We start from the raw sequence: 20,724 nt of genomic DNA, 5'->3' as shown, positions 1-20,724 counted from the left end.
GGGAGGGAAATGACCAAATTACACTTTCAAATCACCCAGACCGGTGACTACAGGAGGAGCAAGGCTTGGGGGCAAGGTGACCAGTTAAAAGGCCAAAACTGGTTTGGCTCAGTGGATAGAGTGTCGGCCTGCACACCTCCTACCTGCAACCAAGGTACATGCCCTTGACCGTAATCAAACCTGGGACCTTTTAGTCCGCAGGCCGATGCTTCATTTTTGTTTTTCCCTGTTTGGTGAAGCTTTAGGCTTAGGCAAAGCTTTTGATAGGCAATGAGAGTGAGGGGGAGCCAGAAGACTGAGGAGCAGCTCTTTCAAAGTGGGGCCCTGTCCAGCTTCAAAAAGCACCCCCCGGGACCATGCTGGATGTTCCCCTTCAGGGGCTGCGCTTCCACAACACTGGGCTTCTGAAGGCGGGAATGTGGCAAGCACAGCCCTTGCATGAGCTTACTGTTGAGCGTTAGGTTTCTGAGTCATATTTAGTGGGTTTTCTATTTTGAGGTATTTATTCCTACTGTTTGGTAAGCTGATTTCAGTTTTTCCAGCTCAAGTTTAAAAAAATACTTTGAACTTGCTCTCATAAAGGGAAAAACAAAAATGAGAAGACTATGAGTATATTTTAAGTTCTTACGCTGTGCTGGGCTTAATACTAAGCAATGAAGTTAATTTCTTTTAATCCTTATAATAGCTCTCTGAAATGGGCATTATCATAATCCCATTTGTATAGATAAAGGAACTGAGGCAAAGGGGAAAATGAACATAACTAAAGTCAAACAACTAGTAAGGTAGTAAGGATTGCATTTATTTATTAACTTATTCATTTAGCAAATGTTGGTTGAATGCTACTGTGTTCTAGGGACTGTGCTAAAAACTCAGGGCCATAAATAGATAAGGTTTGTGCCCTCAAGAAGTAGATTATTCTATATAATAAAAACCTAATATGCAAATCGACCGAACATCGGAATGACCGTTTGGTGGGGGGTGGGGGCCGGCGAGCAGGCAGTGCCAGGCCAGCCAAGGCACGTGCCAGTGGGCAGAGGGAGGAGACGGCAATAGGTGGGTGGTGGTGACCAGTGGTGGAGGGGTGATGGGGGGCGGGGCTGGCTGCTCGCCACCAGCACCTTCCCCCCTTGCTGGTCACCTTTAGGCCTGCTCTCAAGCCATCAGTTGACATCCCCTGAGGGCTCCTGGACTGCGAGAGGGCCCAGGCTGAGCTGAGGGACCTCACCGGCCCCCCCCCCCCCCCTCCAAGTTCATGAATTTTCGTGCATTGGGCCTCTAGTATTCATAGAATAAGCATAATAAATAATAAATGTGTTAGTAAATAAGGTGAATACAGGTTGTGAAAAGTCTGGTAAGAACATAAGTTAGGTCTAAGAGCATGCTTTGGTGGAGGTGGTAGAGATGGGGACCACTTTAGATTGGATAGTTAGGAAGGGCCCCTCTGAATTGTTGACATTTGAGCTGAGATGGAAAGGATGAGACTGAGCCACCCTGGCAAGTACTTCTGCGGAAGAGCCGTGCGGACAGACAGGGGCTGGGCTTAGCTGAGGACCAGAAAGGAGGCCAGTGAGGCTGGAACACTGAGCCAGGGAGAGCATGTGTACGGTGAGACTAGAGAGACAGGCCTGAGCCAGGCCATACAGCGCTTTGTGACGATGGCAGGAAGTTCTTGTCTGAAAGTGGAGAAAAACACAATGGAGTGATGTGAACCAGATCTGTCTGACTCGGATGCCTTCTTGCATTACACTTCTTCAAGAAATCCTTACATGTGTTTGTTAACCCATTCAGCCATTGGGTATTTAGTAAATTGTCTCTTATGTTTATACTAGAAGGCACACAAAGATATGGTTCCTGATGTCTTAGAGATGGTTTGGGTAGAAAGGCAAATAACCAGCTTGTACAGTGCACTGCGACAACTGTTATGATGAAGAAAGTGGAGGGTGTATGGAAATATTCAGAAGGGTTCCCAGTTCAATCTGGTGGGATGGTCAGAGAAAACTTGATGAAGGAAGTGTAGAGAGCTAGACTGGCATTGTTGTTGAATACATTGTGTCTGTATGTCTTCTGGGCCAGTCTGGCATTGGCAATGAGCTTCTTGAGGCTTATTTACCTTTCTCTTATTTTTTTAAGAAAATGTCTTTACCTACGAATAGGACAAATATTTTTTCAAGTGGTGTTAAGAATTTTAGCAGTGTGTACAATGTGGGCATTCTGAGCAAGCTCCATAAATATTTTATTGGTAGCTGAGTAACAGAATAAGGTTTCTCTTTATAGGATGCAGCTGGCAGGGTCGACTTTTTTGTTTGAATGAATGTTTTATGTGCTGTTTCCTTACAACATTGAAAGGGAGGCTTTAATGAACCTACCAATTGTTTCTTGTGCTGTTCTTGTTAGTCACAAAATTGTTAACAAGAGGGCCCTGGGCAGACAGTATGAAAATATAATGGATAGTATGCTTAGCATTTTCTTCTATCCAGTCACAAAAGTATGTTTATTAAAAAGAGTATTGTATGCTATTATCAATTATTTTTTAAAGTGCTGAAAAAAAAACCCCTGAGTGATATGTGTGGAGATATTAGGCATTCTAGTACAGCTACTAATATTTTGCTATATTTCTTTTTTGTTATTTTAAATTAAACTTATTGAGATATAATTTACATAAAATTTACCAATTTTAAGTGTTGGATGAGTTTTGGATGAGAGTTGGATGTGTTGGATGAGTATACTCTCTTGTAACCGCTATCATAATGAAGACATAATGTGTAAATGTGTATAGTTATAATTTTTTAATATGTGTATACTCTTCTCGGTTCATGTGACCATCATCACAATCAGAATATAGAATTAGTTCTGTGATGCCCACATGCCTCTTTGTGGTCAAACCCCCTCTTTTCCCCAGACCTCTGGCAGTTATTATGTTCTGTCCTTCATCCCTATAATTTTGCTTTTTCCAGATATCACATAGATGGAATCATACAGTTTGTAATCTTTTGAGGCTAGCTTCTTTTCCTCAGTGTAACGTCTTTGAAATAGATTCATGTTGTGTGTATCACAGTAGCCAAGTATTACGCCATCATATGGATATACACTAGTTAGTCTTTCACCCTTTGAAGGACATTTGGATTCTTTCTGTTTTGGTGATTGTTAATGAAGCTGCAGTAAACAGTCACCTACAGGTTTTTGTGTGAACATAGGTTTTCATTTCTTCAGGGTAAATACCTCGGAGTGGAATTGCTGAGTCATGTGAGGAGTGTAGTTTTCCAAACTGTTATCCAGACGAGTTGTGCCATTTTGCATTCTCATCAGCAGAGTATGAGAACCCCATTTGCTTCACATCCTCATAGCATTTGATGTTATCAATTATAATTTTTTTATTAGCTAGGCTAGTGGGTGCATAGTAGTTTTGTACTTTTAATTTGCATTTTCCTAATGACTAAAATTGGGTTGTTTGCTTACAGTTACATTTTTAGGGTTATTTATGTTTTGGCTATAGTTTCTATGTTGAATATGAGATTTGTAAATATTTCTCCTAGTGTGTAGCTTGTCTTTTCATTCTCTTTTTGAGAGAAAAAGTTTTAAATTTTGATGAAGCCCAATTTATTGATTACAATTTTTTTTTTGATGGATGATGCCTTCACTGTTATATCTAACTAGAGGCTGGATGCACGAAAATTCATGCAAGAGTAGGCTTTCCTTCCCCCGGCTGCTGGCACCAGCTTCCTTCTGGCACCTGGGACTCGGGCTTCTCTCCTCCGGTTGCCGGCAGCCACCCAGCTTAGGCAGGCTCCCTCTGGCCCTGGCTTCCCCCGGACGAATGATGTCCAGAAGACGTCTGGTCTAATTAGCATATTACTCTGTTATTATTAAAGATAATTCTACTGAGCCCTAGGTTTCAAAGATTTCCCCCTATGTATTCTTCTAAAAGTTATATAATTTTACCTTGCCTTTTTGTCATAGATTAATTGACCATATAAGTGTGAGTTTGTTTCTGTGCTCTCTATTCTATTCCTTTGATCTATGTGTCTATTTTGACCACGATAGCTTTATAGTATACTTTGAAATCAGGGAGCATAATACTTACAACTTTGTAATTCTTTCTCAAGATTGCTTTGTCTCTTCAGGTTCCTTTGTGATAAATTTTAGGATTATTTGTTCTGTTTAGTAAAAAATGCCATTGGTATTTTGATAGGGATTGTTTGCATCTGTAGATTGCTTTGGGTACTGTGGACATTTTAATAATATTAATTCTTCCAATCCATGAGCATTGTATAGCCTTTCATTTACTTGAGTCTTGTTCAGTTTCTTTCATCAGTGTCTTAGTTTTCAGAGTATAAGTCTTTTACCTCCTTGGTTAAGTTTATTCCTTGGTATTTTATTCTTTTTGATGCAATTGTAAATGGGTTATTTCCTTAATTTCTGAAGGTTCATTATTTGTGTATAGTAACACAGCATATTTCTGAATATTAATTCTGTATCCTGCAACTTGACCGAATTCATTTATTAGTTCTAATAGTTTTTTTTGGTGGATTCCTTTCTTCTCATTCATTAGAGAGTTAGTTGCAGACATCTTGATAGCACCCTTAAGGACTTCAGCATGTATTTCTTACTTAGGACATTCTCTTACAAAATCATACTATTATCTAATATAAAATTGTTATTCATATTTCCTCAGTTGTCTTCACATAGCTTTAACTTTTAAATTCAAGGTTCACTGTATGATTTCATTATACTTAGTTGTCATGCCTCTATTACTTCCATTTATTTATTTATTTTTATTTATTAAATTTATTGGGGTGACATTGGTCAACATGAACATATAGGTTTCAGGAGTGGGTTTCTATGTTCAAGGTCTATATATTGCACTGTGTGCATGCTTTTTTAAAACAATGTTTTTATTGATTTCAGAGAGAAAGGGAGAGGGAGACAGAGAAAGAAATGTCAGTGATGAGAGAGAATCACTGATCAGCTGCCACCTGCATGTCCTCTACTGGGGATGGAGCTTGCAACCTGGGCATATGCCCTGACAGAATCAAACTGTGACCTGGTTCATAGGTTGATGCTCAACCACTGAGCCACACCTGCCCGGCAGTACTTCCATTTATTTGGAAGAGTTCCCTAACCATTTTTTACTTAAGATTATCATTCAGATTTTTTTAAAAGTTTTATTTTATTGTTTAAATGTTACATATAGTATTATATATGTCTCCTTTTCTCCCATTGGCTTCCCCCAATCCATCCCTCCTTCCCCACATATACCCTCATCCAGTGTTTTTCAACCTTTTTTGGGCAAAGGCACACTTGTTTCATGAAAAAAATCACGAGGCACACCACCATTAGAAAATGTTAAAAAATTTAACTCTGTGCCTATATTGACTATATATAAAGTAATTCTCTTGAATAGGAATCAAATAAACACAAAGAAAGTATTTTATAATTACTTTATTATGAAATATTAAGTAAACAAAATAGTGAAAAATTATAAAATTCTTGTCTTGTCTGCACCTACGGCACACCAGGCAACATCTCGCGGCACACTAGTGTGCCGCGGAACAGCGGTTGAAAAACGCTGCCCTCATCCCTCTAGTGTCTGTGTCCATTGGTTATTCTTATGTGCATGCATACAAGTCCTTTGGTTGATCTCTTATCCCCACCTCCAACCCCTTCCCTGCCTTCCCACTGAAGTTTGACAGTCTGTTTGATGCTTCTTTGTCTCTGTATCTATTTTTGTTTATCAGTTTATAATGTTCATTATATTCCACAAATGTCATTAAGATTTTTGAAGTGTTCAGGCCTGTTGTTTTGTAGAAAGTCCTTCAATCTGGATGTGTCTGATCAACAACTTTTGATTAGATTCAGAGCAGAAGTATTTTAAGTGAAATTGCTTCCTTTCAGTGATTTATTTCAGGAGGCACGTGATGTCAGTTTGTCTTATCAGGGTGATTTTAATGACAGCTGGCCCTCTATATTTGTGTTTTGCATCTGGATTCAACCAACTAAAAATATTTTGGTTGAAAATGTTTTTTAAAATATAGGTTATATTCGAATACTACACCATTTTATACAAAGAGTGAGAGCATCTACTGATTTTGGTTTCCATGGGAGTTCCTGGAACCCATCCTCTGTGATACTGATGGTCAACTGTATATGCTCTTTTTAAAAAAATTAGTTTGTATTGATTTGAAAGAAAGAGGAAGAGAGAAGGAGAGGAAAAGAAACATTGATTGGCTGCCTCCTACATGCACTTGGATTCATTAGGACCTCAGATCGAGACCCTACCCTGGGCATGTGCCCTGACCGGGAATTGAACCAGTAACCCTTTGGTGCACCAGGTGACATTTAACCAACTGAGCCACACTGGCCAGGGCTGTATATGCTCTTGAGGAACGTGGTGTCTGATAGGTTTCTTAATTTTAAACGTACCTTTTCCTTTTGTAATTAATAAGCTATCTATGGGGTGATATCTTGAGACCATGTGAATGAATATCATGCTGTCCAGTGATCTTTTATCTAAATTTTTTAGCATTGATGATTCTCACCTGAGTTAGTTATTACTATAGTGGTTGTGCAATGGTGATTTTCTGTTCCTAGTATTCTTCTAAATTTATTAGCTGGATTTATGTTATAAAGAACAGATTCCTCTCTTTTTCCTTTCTTTTTACTTATTGTCAGTGTGAAATCTTTTTTTAATATATATATATATATATATATATATATATATATATATATATATATATCAGAGAGGAAGAGAGAGGGATAGAGAGCTAGAAACATCAATGAGAGAGAAACATCGACTAGCTGCCTCTTGCATACCGCCTACTGGGGATGTGTCCGCAACCAATGTACATGTCCTTGACCAGAATCGAACCTGGGACCTTTCAGTCTGCAGACCGATGCTCTATCTACTGAGCCAAACCGGTTTCAGCTTCAGTGTGAAATCTTGAATTCTTTTTTTACTTGGTCATTATTTATTCTGATGCTCAGATTGTCCTAATTTGGTTAGCGAGAACCACTTAGTTCTGGGTTGGTACAATTATAGCAAAGGTAAACTTTCTCTAGTATTTAACCTTTGAGTCCATTTGTAGCCTCAGGAGCTCTGACAATTAATGTAGGTAACATCCCTTTGACCTTATTTTGATAACCCATCTGTGCTTATTTTTCCAGCAAATCACTGAATTGAAGAAAGAAAACTTTAACCTAAAGCTTCGCATCTATTTTCTTGAAGAACGAATGCAACAGGAATTTCATGGCCCCACAGAACACATCTATAAAACTGTGAGTGCCCTACTTCTCACTGCCATCACTGGTGTCTTTCCTCAATGCCCTCCAAGCAGAAATTTGATTAATATTTATGCTCAGAGTTAGCTTGAATAGATTGAGCTGCCTTCATTTAGTTTGAATTAATTATGAGGAGCATAAAGATAATAGGATGACTTTAATATTATATTAAGCAAAGAGTTACAAGATTAATTTTAAAGGAGTCTTTTTCTCTTCCTAAAATTGGACTTGTGATTTCCTATATCTCAATTGCCTTTTAAAGTTTACTTATAATTTAGACAAAGAGTGAAATGGTAGAACGTCTCTGGAATTGCATCTTATTGTTATCCACTAATTTGTCTAACTGTAGGCTAGTCACTTCAGCTGTCTGGGCTTGGTCCAGAGTTGAGTGATAATCACTGTGTCATGGGGTTATTAGTGTGGATTAAGATGAGGGGACGGATGAAAAGCCCCAGCACGCACTCAGTGCTGGCTGTCATCATCATTGTCTCACGAAGGCTTCCATGGGCAGCCGAGAGTTCGGATCGTCAGTGTTTCTGTGATGTGACTCCTCTGTGCGCTTTCTGTGCTTGCTTATAACCAACTGTCAGAAAAAACGTCAATTTCCATCTGAAGGCTTGGCCTGGAGGCCTCTGCCTGAAAACAGACCTTGGTTCTGAAAGTTGAAAAAAGAACTTGGCTTTCTTGAAAAGGCATGAGTACAAACAATATTTCAGTGCCTATTTCTTGGCTTTCTCCAGTAGATTAGCCCTTGGCCTGGGAATTATTCCATTTTTTTTCCTCTTCTGAAGTTTGCACCAGTGGAAACTTTTGAAGGAGGAAAAGGAACTCTGCTTGAGTTTCAGTGGATGAGCTTAAATGGGCTTGTCTTGAAGAGGGATTGTACTGTACTTCTGAGGCTTTTCAAGAATTGAAAAGCTCCCTTGTCCCTTCGGACACAATGTTTTCCCTTCATTGTGGGGGTGGGAAGACAACGAGGGCGTCCTCTTTTCTGGAAGGAAGTGATGGCGCCATCAAAAAGTTAAAGACAAACCAGTAGTCTAAAACATTTTACATGTAAGTATGGTTGTCATCTGTCGCAGAACTCCCGGGTGATGAGAAGCCAAATGGTGTTAATCGCCGTCACTAGGTCAGGCGCTGTCCTGGGCCTTTGTACATCATTACCTTATTTTAATGCTCAAGGCAGCCCTTTGCAGTGGGGACTGTCTTCACGTGCAGGAGAGGACACTGGAGCTCAGGGAAGATTGGTGACTGCTTGATGTCATAGCTTCTATGTGTGGTGGGTTTGAACCCAGGTATTGCTCCCTCATTGTACCCCACTGTTTCAGCTAGTCTTTCCTATTGTCTGATTAGGTGACCTGATGTTATTGCACTTTTATTGCAATTTAAGTTTTTATATAGGTGTACATGGTTCAAAATTAAAAAAGCATAAAAGGTATACACTGAAAGACTTTCTTCCACCATGTCTCCTAGGCCCCTAGGTCTAACCAATAGTGTTATTTCCTCAGGCAAAGGTATTTTATGTCTATAAAAGCAAGTGGGTGTGTTCAAACCTCCTTTTAGATAAATGCAAGCATGTTCTGTTCTGTATCTTGCATTTTTCCTTAACAATATCTTAGATATCTTTCCTTAATAGTAGCTTAAGAGCTTCTGTCTTCTTTATAAAAATTGTTTTTAATCCTCACCTGAGGACGTATTTTCCATTGAATATAGAGAGAGGAACAGGAAGGGACAGATGAAGGGAGAGAGGGAGGGATGGAGGGAGGAAGGGAGGGAAGAAGAGAGAGAGAGAAAGAGAGAGAAACATTAGTGTAAGAGAGAAACATCAACTAGTTGTCTCCCATATGCATCCTGACTAGGGATCAAACCCACAACGTGGGCATGTGCCCTGATTGGGAATTGAACCCGCAACCCTTTAGTGTACAGGATGATGCTCCAGCTAGCCAAGTCTTCTGACCAGGCTATTCTTTTTTTATAATGATATCTCATTTATGCTAATAAGGTATCTTGATTTTTGGTTTTGAAATGATTCCCATGTATGTAAATTTATAACATGTTATAAATGGAAACGTTAGCTCTCTGTTCTTTTAAATTTGCTGGGCTGGAGTGCCAGTTGGTTCTGCAGAAAGTATAGCACTCAGAATCTGTGCCATCAGCTTACACAGTTCTCTGCCCTTCTGAGACATGGCAAGGAATCCTCAGTTGAAGGGTGTTTCTGTTTTTTTCACAAAACCGCAGTTGAAAACATTGTGCACTGTCACTCAGTGTCCTTTTTCAAAGATCACTTTCTTCTGGAAAAAGTTCTGCACGAATGACTTCTTTAGTTCCTATTGTTTGGCATTGGAGACAATAATACAATACATTCTGAGCCTTGTCTTTAGGCTGCTCTCATTCGTTAGCTCCCTTAGCCCTAAAATTCGCTAGCTCACTTAGTCAGGTGGCTTATTGATTTTCATTTGCCACATGGGAACTGAGAGGAGAAACATTGCATTGTCACATCCTAGGCTTGTGCTTCTGCAGACAGTTACAGGCTCACACTTCCAAGTTTCGGTTTGACGTTAGCACGAAGGCAGGCCAGGTCTGCCTTGTATACCAGGGTCTCAGTGCTTAGCCCAGTGGTTGGCCCATCACAGGGACTGGTAAATGCCTATGAAGTGAAGGAATGGATACATGAGCATTTACTGACTACTACAGTTTCTTCTTGGTGAAGAGTGGAGGCAGAATTTGAACCTATGTCCTTCTGTTCTCAAGCCCATGACCTTTCCTTTCTGGCTGACTTCTCAACCTGAGTATCTCCTACAGCTGTTTGGCTGAAAGGAGGGAGGCATATCCTCTGAGATTATAAATTTTACTGGAAGTCTTATGTTTTTAAAAAATATTTTTTATTAATTTTAGACAGAGGAAGGGAGAGGGAGAGAGAGAAATATCAATGATGAGAGAATCATTGATCAGTTGCTTCCTGCACTACACCTACTGGAGATGGACTGTGCAACCTGGGCATGTGCCCCCTACTGGGAGTTGAACTGATGACCTCTTGGTTCATGGGTTGACACAGAATCACTGAGCCACACCAGTTGGGCTGGATGTGTTATTTTTATTTAAAATAATGAACATGTTTTATGGAGTAGAATATAAAATTGTCACGAGTTATTAAAATAAATAGGAGCAAGATTTCAGAGGACATCTAGATTTATAGCAGTTCTCTGCAAACTATGCACCCAGATACCTGTTTCTACTATGTGAATTCATCTAATATTCTGTTTGGGATGCATTTGTGGACTGGTTTGAGAAGGCATCCTGTATCACGTTGTGATCCACTTGTCACAGACTCTGTCTTTAGATTCTCATGTGAATGATGAGTCCAAGGCCATGTGTGACTCCCTTTCTTCTAGTCAATTAAGAGGAAGATAGTTGGTTGGAGAACATTGTGGTGTCCCTTACTAACAGCTTGCCCTGTGTGGTTGTGGCTCTTTTGTAAGAGAATACCCTGAAATCTTACATTGAAAGGAGATAGGCAGTGATGAGGTTCTCATTTATCCAGCCACATGTTTTATTTTTTAAAGCTGTAAAATGTTTCCACTTCTACAACCAGGACATGCATGATGGTAAACAACCAGAAGTAATTGCCTTGGAATGGTAAAAGCAAACTGCAAAATTGCTTGTAAATTTGCTTGGTGGAGGGCAAACAATTTTTAAATCGGCCTCTCTTATATGACATTTATGCCTCAATGTTTGAATGCTCTGGCTGTTAGAAGCTTGGGAAATTTACATAATTGTTCCAAGTCTTGAGAAATCTGGGGCTTTCTTTTGAGACCACCAGTGTTTAATAATTCCCTTTTCCCAGTGCCCTGAGGCTAATGAGATTTTGCATCTAGCGGCTGCCTATTACGAGCATGGCGTAGTCCACATGTGTCAAACACACGGCCCGCGGGCCAAACCCGTCCCGCCAGGCCTTGCAATGTGGCCCACACCGTGCTGTCATCACTGCACTCCGCTGCGTTTCCATCACAATGACAGTTTATGACTGTTCAGTAAACCATTTGGCCTGCGATTTAGGCTGGATTTTAGATTTTGGCCCCTTCTCTGATTGAGTTCGACACCCCTAGTAGTCAGTCCCCACCGAAAACCGTTTCCCCACGATAGACATTCCTTCGTCCTGTGCTTTTACACTGTTTCTTTTTCCCCCCCAATCTCGTCTGAAAGAATATCGAGCTCAAGGTGGAAGTAGAAAGTCTGAAGCGTGAGCTCCAAGAGAGAGAGCAGCTGCTCATCAAAGCCTCGTGAGTACCTGTCATCCTGTCATAAGCTTGCGGGTAGCCCAGGGGTTCTGATGGTGCCAGCTAAGTGGGTCAGTGAAATAGAACCATGTGCTTTCTAAGCCACTTGTTCTCTAGCTGGGCTTCGAGGAGGTTTCATTTTTATTTAATTATTTTTCAACAAACTTAAAATTCATAGGAAAATGAACAGATCTTGTACATGCAGCAGAATGAATTTTCACTAAGCAGACACACCTGTGGGGCCACCATCCTGGTCAGAAACCAGCACATCACCAGCCCCCAAGAAGTCCCCTTTGTGCTCCCGGAACTTACCCTTCTGCCACAAAGAAGACCCCTTTGCTGACCAGTAGTATCACCTTTAGTTCTGCCCCTTTTTGAACTTTTTAGAAATGGAATCATATACTGTGCATGCACCCTTATATGTCTGGTCCTATTCCTCAGCAATGTATTTATGAGATCCCTCCAGGCCTTAAAGTATATCATTAACTCATTCATTTTTGTAAAAACCCTAGAGGCTTCAAGGGATTCTGAGGGCCCTGGCTTGACCTCACATGTACAGTATTTTCTGAGTGAGTGAATGAATAAATGAGTAAATGAATAAATTAGGTTAACACATTTTTTATTTGTTTATTTATTTTAAAAATATATTTTATTGATTTTTTTTACAGAGAGGAAGGAAGAAGGATAGAGATGTAGAAACATAAATGAGAAACATCGATCAGCTGCCTCTTGCACACCCCCTACTGGGGATGTGCCCTCAACAAAGGTACATGTTCTTGACCGGAATCGAACTTGGGACACTTCAGTCCGCAGGCTCTATCCACTGAGCCAAACCGGTTTTGGCCATTTTTTATTTTTGTTGTAGTTTTTTTTTAGAGGCACATCACTCACCATTCTCTAGGCAAGGAGTCAAATCAACTTTACCAAGCCTGGAAGTCAGTAGTGGAATTCGGTTTGTTTTATACTCAGCGCCCTGCCTGCTGCATGTACACATGGAAGCCCAGACTCACCAAGGCTTGACGCACTCCTCATACCAGCACGCAGGGCGGAGTGCTCTGTCTGTAGAGATTCTCCAGACTGCCCAAGTTAGTGCTTAAGGTCCTTTGGTCTGATCTTATTTATCAGTTTATTCAGAAAATATTAAGCAGCTGTTCTGCACTGGCCTCAGCTCCTGGGGATGTAGTGGTGAGCCAGACAGACACATGGGGCTTACATTCTTGTGTGATTGATGGGGATCAAATACGTCAATAAAAAATATATCAATACAAACTGGGAGAAGAGCCGTGAGAAAAATAAAGGGAGCTGTGAGAACTTTTAGCAGCGGGAGTAGATACATAAGTATATGTCTACTAGAGGCCTGGTGCATGGATTTGTGCATCGTGGAGTCCCTCAGCCCGGCCTGTGGAGATCTGGCCGAATCTAGCAGTTCGACATCTCCTGAGGCATCCTGAGTGCAAGAGGGCACTCTGCAAAGTTGCTGATGCTCGGCAGCTCCTGCATTGAGCGTCTGCCCCCTGGTGGCCATTGTGCATCATAGTTATGGGCCGGTCAAGTGGTTGCTTAGGCTTTTGTATATATAGATAGATAGCAGGGAAGAGACCCTGAGGAAGTAGCATTTGAGATGAGGTCTGAGGGGTCAGTAGGAATTAGCCAGGTGAAAGGGTGGTGAAAATTGTTTAAGGGGACAGAAATGTGCAGTTCTGAGGAAATAGAAGCCTAGGGGGCTCAGTCTCGTCTTGCAGAGTCTGGAGGCCTGATTAGAGATTTTGGTCTTTATCCTAAGATCAAAGGAAAAACAGTCATGGGTTTTAAGCAACTGATATAATCAGAGTTTTGTTTTTTAAAAGGTCGCTCTGGCTGCTGAGCAGGAAATGTTTGATAGAGGGAGCGGGAGTGGAAGAATGAGAAGGCTAGTTCAGCAGTGTAGGTGACAGGTTAGTGACGGAAGTAGATGGTGGATTGGAAAGACACTTAGGAAGCAAAATCAACAGGACTTGGTGGATGGGAAGAAAGCTGGCAAGGATAGGTTAGGGATCAGATCACGAGATCTGTTTAAGAATGCTCACAGTGACTTAGCTGCGCCAGCTTTCTCTTCTCCAACTTTTAATCCCAAACACAGTTCACAGGTATTAGAAAGGTTCCCTTTCCTGTTGCCCTGGCAGACCTCTTCCATGCCCAGCCCTCCCTGCCCCAGTGCCTCTCCTGTTGTCCACCCTTAATACAGGGTTCTATTGAATCCCACGGGGCTGCCTCGGCCCATATCTGTCTCTTCACATATAATGACAGTCCCATATGTGTTTAGCACTTTTCAGTGTATAAAACACTTTCACATCCATTTGCATCCCATCGTTATCCTGAGAGTTCATCAAATCTTGAGGAAAGCATCACATGAGGAGGAGGAAATTTCAGTTTGGAGAAGGAAGAGCCATGACTAAAATCCCTCAGCCAGAAAGACCAGAGCTGGCTTAGAACTCAAGTTTGTGACTTCTGGTCCAGCACGAGGTTTCAGATTCTTTTCAGTTTTCATGTGTGTTTCTCATTTCTTCAACAAGACTCTACATCTAAGCCAAGGGCTTCTTCCTTAGTGGAGTATGGGGCAGTGGAAAGGGCGGGCTCTGGGTTGGCTCTACCAGTAGGTAGGACCGTGGTCTCCTAGCCTTGGCTTCTTAGTCGTTCTACATCCTAGGGCTTTTGTATAGATTACCTGCCATAGGATACGCATACCGTCTATCGCAGGCCTGTTCAATGGGCCTTTCCCTGGACCTCCACCTGCCCGGCACTTGGCAGTGTGTGTGTGATACAATCTTGTAGATGGAAAAATAGCTTTTTATTAATGTCCTCCACTCTCTTTTTGAATTTTATGGCTGTTTTTATTGGGGGGAAGAGGAGAGAGAGATATGGGAAAAGCCCCTATTTTTCTCCAGAGAACTATAATTAGAACAGAAAGAGGAAATGTTGATGGTTAACTAGAGTAGCGAGGGTGGTGTTTATAGAAGTTCTCTTTTGTATTGGGTGGAAAGCTGGATTAGACCACTTTCCTCAGCCTTTCCTCTCCTTAGTCTTGCAGAGAGTCTTGTCTGTTGGCCCAGATTCTATAAGGAAGGAAAGGGTAGAGGGAGGGAACTAACATTTATTGAGATCCTTCTTAGCCCTTAACCCTGTGCCTGGCACTTGACATGCTTTACTGCATCTGACTTTACAGCATTAGGTGAGGCAGCTAGTGCTCCCATTTGAGCGAAGAGGAAACGGGGCTCAGGGGAGTGAGGGAACTTGCCCAAGTTGGCAACAGAGCTGGGGCTGATCTGGCTCTGGAGCCCACTCTGCACGCTGTGAAGTAAACATATACGTTCGCTGATTTTCCATTGTTCTATTTTGCAGTTACCATAAGGGGACATTAAAACCAAAAGCAGACATATTGTCAGGAGTGAATTTTATCTCTGCAGCTTTAAAACACAAACAAAAATAATAATTCCATTAGTAGAGGAAAATTGCACCATACTGCTGAGTATAAATTTTATTGCTACAGTAACTGTAAAACACAAAGATGATAAATGAAAAGTTGGAACATTTATTATTGGGAGTACATTTTATTGGTATAACTAAAATGCAAGCAAACTGAATAATGTCGTTACTTGTTAAAAATTGTAGTCGGCCTTTTGACAAGGTGTGTGATGCTGACTGTAAAACACTAAGGTTTGATCTGGGCGGGCAGGAGGGAGCCAGTAGATTTGCACCTGCCGGATGGAGTGGAGGCTGGGGAGGGGTAATGGAGCCATTTGCTAGAGGAGGCTCCATGAAGCCCAAGGGCTAAAACATTGGTGGTTTGTTCGAGGAAACTGAGGACTGGAAAATTCTGTATCCAAGGCTCAGGAAGGAAAAACTTCTTTTCTAGAATTTTTTTTTTTTTTTAATTATTCTTGACACTATTACATCTGTCCCCCACTTCCTCCCCTTTGGTCCAGAATTCATGCAGCCATAGAGCATGCCCTCTTGAGAAGTGGCAGAAATGATCGTGAGTCATGTGAACTCCCCACAGTCCTGGTCAAGAAGTGCGCGGAGGGACTGGGCGCAGGACGCTTGGTGGCATTAGTCAGGAGGTGGCAGCTTTGGCCTTAGTTCAGGCCAGCGGACCGTCTGTTCTCAGCTGCCACACCAGCGGAGGTAGACCGAGGCCGCTCAGCGTCTTAGCAGAGGCAGCGCTGCGGTGGCCGCGGGGACCACAGACCGTCCTCAGCACTCAGATCACAGAGGAAGGAGCCCCTGCTTTGGCTGTTAGATCTAAGAGGGCATCACCTTGTTTTTCAAATGAGGAAACTGAGGTGAAAGGGGTAGTTCACCCAGAGTCACACTGAGGACATAACAGGGAAAATTTGGAAACAGATCTGTTCTGCTTCAGAGCTCACATTCTTTCTTCCCAGTTGTCCACACTGAATTCCATTAAAACGATATCATGACACTGGGGCCTTGTGAGGGCTCGTTGGTGAAAGGAAACAAGATATGAATAAAACCTTTATTTGCAGGCAGTTCATGTCTGAGGCTTGGACAGCAAGTATGGCCCTCTTGACTTTCCATTGTTCTCAGGCAAAAATTCACATGGCCCGTGCATGTGCATGTCTGATCCCATGGCTCTTGGTCGGAAAAGCCTTACATACCCGAACGCAGGACTTGGGAGGCTGGTGGTGAATAGATTTGCCCTGTTGCAGTTTTCTGAGAAACCAGCTTTAGGTGGAGCCATTTCCTTATATTATGCTGCCTTCTGGAAACCCACAGTCATCTTAGAAACCCAACAGAACTGCTCTGAGTACATGTCTCACAAATTCATACCCGACACCGCTTTTCCTCTGGGGAGAACCAGATGAAAGGTGCCAGTGGTTGTGGTCCTCTGATTGTGGTGTGCCGTCCCCACCATGGCCTGTCAGGCGGACAGAGTATTTATTCCGTGGAGCCACAGTGATGTGCAGTCTGCATTTCATGTTAGAGTAACACGGAGTGTGGGCTGCCTGCGTGCTCTCTCCTCCTCACGCCCTGAGTAGTAGCTAGTGCTCACAAAGCCATGTGCTGTATTTCAAATGCCTTCCCTCCAAGCCCCAGCCAGGCAGCTCAGTTGGTTAGAGCATCGTCCCGATATGCCAAGGTTATGGATGCATTCCGATCAGGCACATGCAAGAATCAAACCAGTGAATCCATAAATAAGTGGAACAACAAATCGATGTTTTCTCTCTGTGTCTTTCCTTGTCTCTCTAAAAAAAAATTAATAAAATTTAAAAATAAAATAAAACGCTTCCCCTCCTGCTGAAGCAAACCAACCTTCATCCCTCAGATTCATTTTGTTACATACTTTCTGTGTACATTGGTTTGTCAAGCCAGCTCTCCACCTTTCCTGCCACTGGTGGAGGGTGCTTTGTTGGAAGTTTCCTGGTGGGAAACATGGCAATAGCTGTCAAAAAAGCCTTAGAAGAGTACTTACACTTCGACTCCGAAATTCCCTTTCTAGGAATTGACCCTAAGGAAATCACTGGATAGTTTACCTACAAAGATGCATTTTCTTCACAACATTGCTTATAACAACAAACAATAACATTGACTTTTGTTGAATACTTTTTTGAGTTCTTTGGCCACTGTTCTGAGAGCTTTGTTATTGGACCAATATATAAATCAGAAGCAATCTAAATGTTTTAAAAAATAGGGGTTGATTTAATGTAATACATTTCATGTAGAAATTAGTATGTAGCCTTTAAAAATGATACACATTTACATTATTGACACAAAAGGTGTGTATAGTGTGTTCAGCAATAAAATCGTGTTGAGATATAGATGATGCTTACTTTGTTTTTAAATAATATGTATTTTTATTAACTCATAATTGACATTTAACATTGTGCAAATTTAAGGGGTACAACATGTTGACTTGATATATTTATATATTGCATGGTCAGTGTTTTTGAGTTACAAATATTAATTAAAACAAAAAGAAGCTCAGCACAGGCCCATGGGAGGATTCGTTGTTTCTTGGGGGGATTAAAATCACTACCGGACTGTCACCCTTATTTGCCTCATTTTGCAGCAAAGCAGTTGAGAGCCTCGCTGAAGGGGGCGGCTCGGAAGTTCGGCGGGTGAAGGAGGATGCTCAGAAGAAGGTGCAGCAGGTGGAAGATCTCCTAAACAAAAGGATACTCCTTTTGGAAGAGGCAAGTCTGAGACCCTGTGGAGAATGTGTTTCTTTAGGGGGTTAATAACGGAGTGAGTGGGCAGAATTGTGTTTCTTTCCTCATAAACTTCTGTAGACACGAGAGCCATCCTCATTGAATATCTCTGAGGTTCCAGCTTGGCATAAAGAATCTAAAGAATCAGAGAAGCTTGGCATAAAGAATCTACACTCGTTCACCTTACAAACTGGTCATTATTGTTTTATTTCTATAAATGAGGACATCGAGGTATGGAGAGAAATACTAAGCAGTCCAAGTTTAATCCTGCATTTAAATGTAGACTACTCTCTCTAAACACTGTGTTCTTGCTACTCCACTCTTCTATTATCTAGATGAGTGCCTTTATTTCACTGAGGAGGAAACTGAGGCCCAGAGAGGGAAGCCACTCACCCAGGATTAGCTAAGCCTGGAACCAGATTTTCTGATTTGTAGGTCATTGTGTGTCCACAAAGCCCCTCCCCTTGTGTCCAGCGTCCACTCCACCATCCACCGGTGTTGACCGAGGACCTGTCTGGAGGCTCTGTGTGTAGCTCCTCCTCCTGAGTCCAGTCAGATGCTTCCTAGGTATTAATCAGGTTTCCTCCATTGAAGCTAATATTAAGTAAACTAATTACTTAATTCTTGGTCTTTGAAGTCTTATTTCATCTCACTTTTCCTACCTGCAACCCTGATTTTTCTAAGCAGGGAGGAGGAGAAATAGCGCCAAAGAGCACTTTTGGATACAAAGAGTGAATACATTTGTACTGTAATTTGCAGCTAACAATGGCCTTTTTCACTCATGATGTTCAATTCAGCCCTTGTTCATGAGTGTGTACAGATATTAGGCCGATCATACAAATGAGGAAATAGAATCAGAGAAGTGAGGAAGTAATTCTCGTCATTAATGGTAGAGCTGGGATCAAAAGAATGGGCTCTGAGCCCAAGTGAGACGGCCCTAGCCCGTTTGGCTCAGTTGGCCTGTGCACCCCAGGGTTCCGGGTTTGATTCCAGTCAAGGTCATGTACCTTGGTTGCATGTTCCTCCCCGGCCCCGGGCCCTCTTTGGGGTGCATGCAGGAGGCAACTAATCGATGTGTTTTTCTCACATTGATATTTCTTTCTGTCTTTCCACTCTAAAAAACAAAAAAAAAAAAAAAAAATCAATGGAAAAATAGCCTCTGGTGAGGATAAAAACAAACAAACAAACAAACAAACAAGATGACTGTGAGACTTTTAAGAGACTTAACCTAATCTTGCTCATTCATCTTATTTTTCCCAGTAAGTGCCTTCGAGTGTGCTGGGCTGCCAGCGTAACTGACAGTGCTGGGTTGAATCCTTGCTCTGTCACTTACTAGCTTTGTCACTTTGGATAAAGTATTTGCCTTCCCGAGCCTTTGCCTCTGTAAAACGAGGCTAGTGATACCTGCTTTGCCGTAGTAATTGTAAATAACAACAGCAGTACTAACAGTTTATGGAAGGCTTACCACATATGAGGCATCCTTCTCAGCGTTTTACATATATTGATTTAGGTAATCCCCTCAGCAAACCTAGGAGGTAAATGCTGCATCATCCTTTAACAACAGAAAGAAAAACATGCTGACACCGGCACCGAGTGGCTGAGTCACTTGCTTAAGGTGACACAGGCAGGAAGTGCCTGGTGGTCTGGCTGCAGAGCCTGCCTTGTAAACTGCAGTGATCTGTCTCTCTCTATGTCAGTGTTTAGGCTTGAGTGAGAATCAAAGATAATATAAATAGAGCTCCTGGTAAAACCTGGCATTGAGTAAGCTCCCACTGAATAATAGGCTTTGTTGTTTGTTGTCTCAGAATATTGGGAAATGGTTTTTCCCAGCTGTCATTGAGATTGACAGGCACACCTCTTGGGGAGATAGCGCTGGGAGGCACTGGAGGGAAGAGGTGGGGAGGAGGAAGCCACATTTTTCTTGGGTTTCCCATGATGCAGCAGGCACTTGACAGAGCCTCACAACAATTCTCTGATGGTTATTAGGAAGCTGGGTCTCAGAGAGGTTAAGCGACTATCCACGGTCACACAGCAAATAAGTGGGAGCTGGGTTTTGAACCTCGTTTAATTTGACTTTCATCTTTGTGATGCAATCAGAGACAGTTGGCATGAGCAGTCAGAGATGCCCATCTACTCGGGTCACTTTCATGAGCACCAGGCCTTTGCCCCTAACACAGATGCTGCCTTCATGGTTTAGATAATTTCTTCTGTGAGTGCTCAGGTAGAACATACCTAAGTCACTTCGAAGATGGAGAAAATGTACTTAGAGTTGTATCGTCATTATCTGAAAAAAAAAAAAAATACTGAGGGGTCAGTGGGGTGTGGAATGAATTTGTGTGGAGATTGTGGTGACTCTTTGGAATTTATGTATGTTTAAGTATTGAGAGGTACGTTATTCCTAGTTCTCACTGAGCTGTAAATATTGATCTGATTTTTCAACAACAGTTCTTATAGACTTGAGTCTTTTCCATTGGAAATGCCTATTATTCTTCAGGATACAAGAAGGAAAGATGGCTGGCAAATGTATTTATTACTGATTCTCCCCATGTAGAGTACAATTCAGGGAGGGGAAATGTGCCAGAGAAAAAGTCATAAATATTTATATTTTAATTCAATTTCCTTTCAAAGTGTTCCCAATTGTATTGAAAAATTGCATCAAATGCATTTAATTTAACTCTAGGATGTGAAAGCCGCCCAAGCAGAACTGGAAAAGGCCGTTGCAGGGACAGAAACAGAGAAGGCTCTTCGGTTGAGCTTGGAAAACAAGCTTTCAGAGATGAAGAAGATGCACGAGGGGGACTTGGACATGGCTCTGGTCCTGGAAGAAAAAGACAGGTCTGGCTCTGGTCCCTGTGATACCCTGACAGTCATTTATCTGGCAGTCCTTCTCCCACCCCTTTCCTACTGGTTCCCCACAGAAGAAAACTAGGAATGTGAGGACAGAGAGAGGTAGTAGATATAAATTCATG

General features: G+C 41.8%; 1 protein-coding gene across 13 annotated transcripts in view; it reads left to right on the top strand.

Moving 5' to 3' along the window:
* CDK5RAP2 (CDK5 regulatory subunit associated protein 2) overlaps nt 1–20,724 on the top strand; it is a 141,007-nt gene that overhangs the window by 14,994 nt on the left and 105,289 nt on the right. For 8 of the 13 annotated variants that reach the window (XM_036432828.2, XM_036432833.2, XM_036432826.2 and 5 more), the window contains 4 exons: nt 7,162–7,272; nt 11,479–11,555; nt 17,617–17,740; nt 20,436–20,590. In XM_036432828.2, the coding sequence (XP_036288721.1) occupies nt 7,162–7,272; nt 11,479–11,555; nt 17,617–17,740; nt 20,436–20,590 (467 nt within the window). The remainder of the gene's footprint in view (nt 1–7,161; nt 7,273–11,478; nt 11,556–17,616; nt 17,741–20,435; nt 20,591–20,724) is intronic. The other 5 variants (XM_045579864.1, XM_036432831.2, XM_045579865.1 and 2 more) reach the window with 1 other exon arrangement.

Source organism: Pipistrellus kuhlii, unplaced genomic scaffold, assembly GCF_014108245.1.
Source record: "Pipistrellus kuhlii isolate mPipKuh1 unplaced genomic scaffold, mPipKuh1.p scaffold_m20_p_12, whole genome shotgun sequence".
Classification (NCBI taxonomy): domain Eukaryota; kingdom Metazoa; phylum Chordata; class Mammalia; order Chiroptera; family Vespertilionidae; genus Pipistrellus; species Pipistrellus kuhlii.
This window is presented reverse-complemented; position numbering and strand designations above follow the sequence as displayed.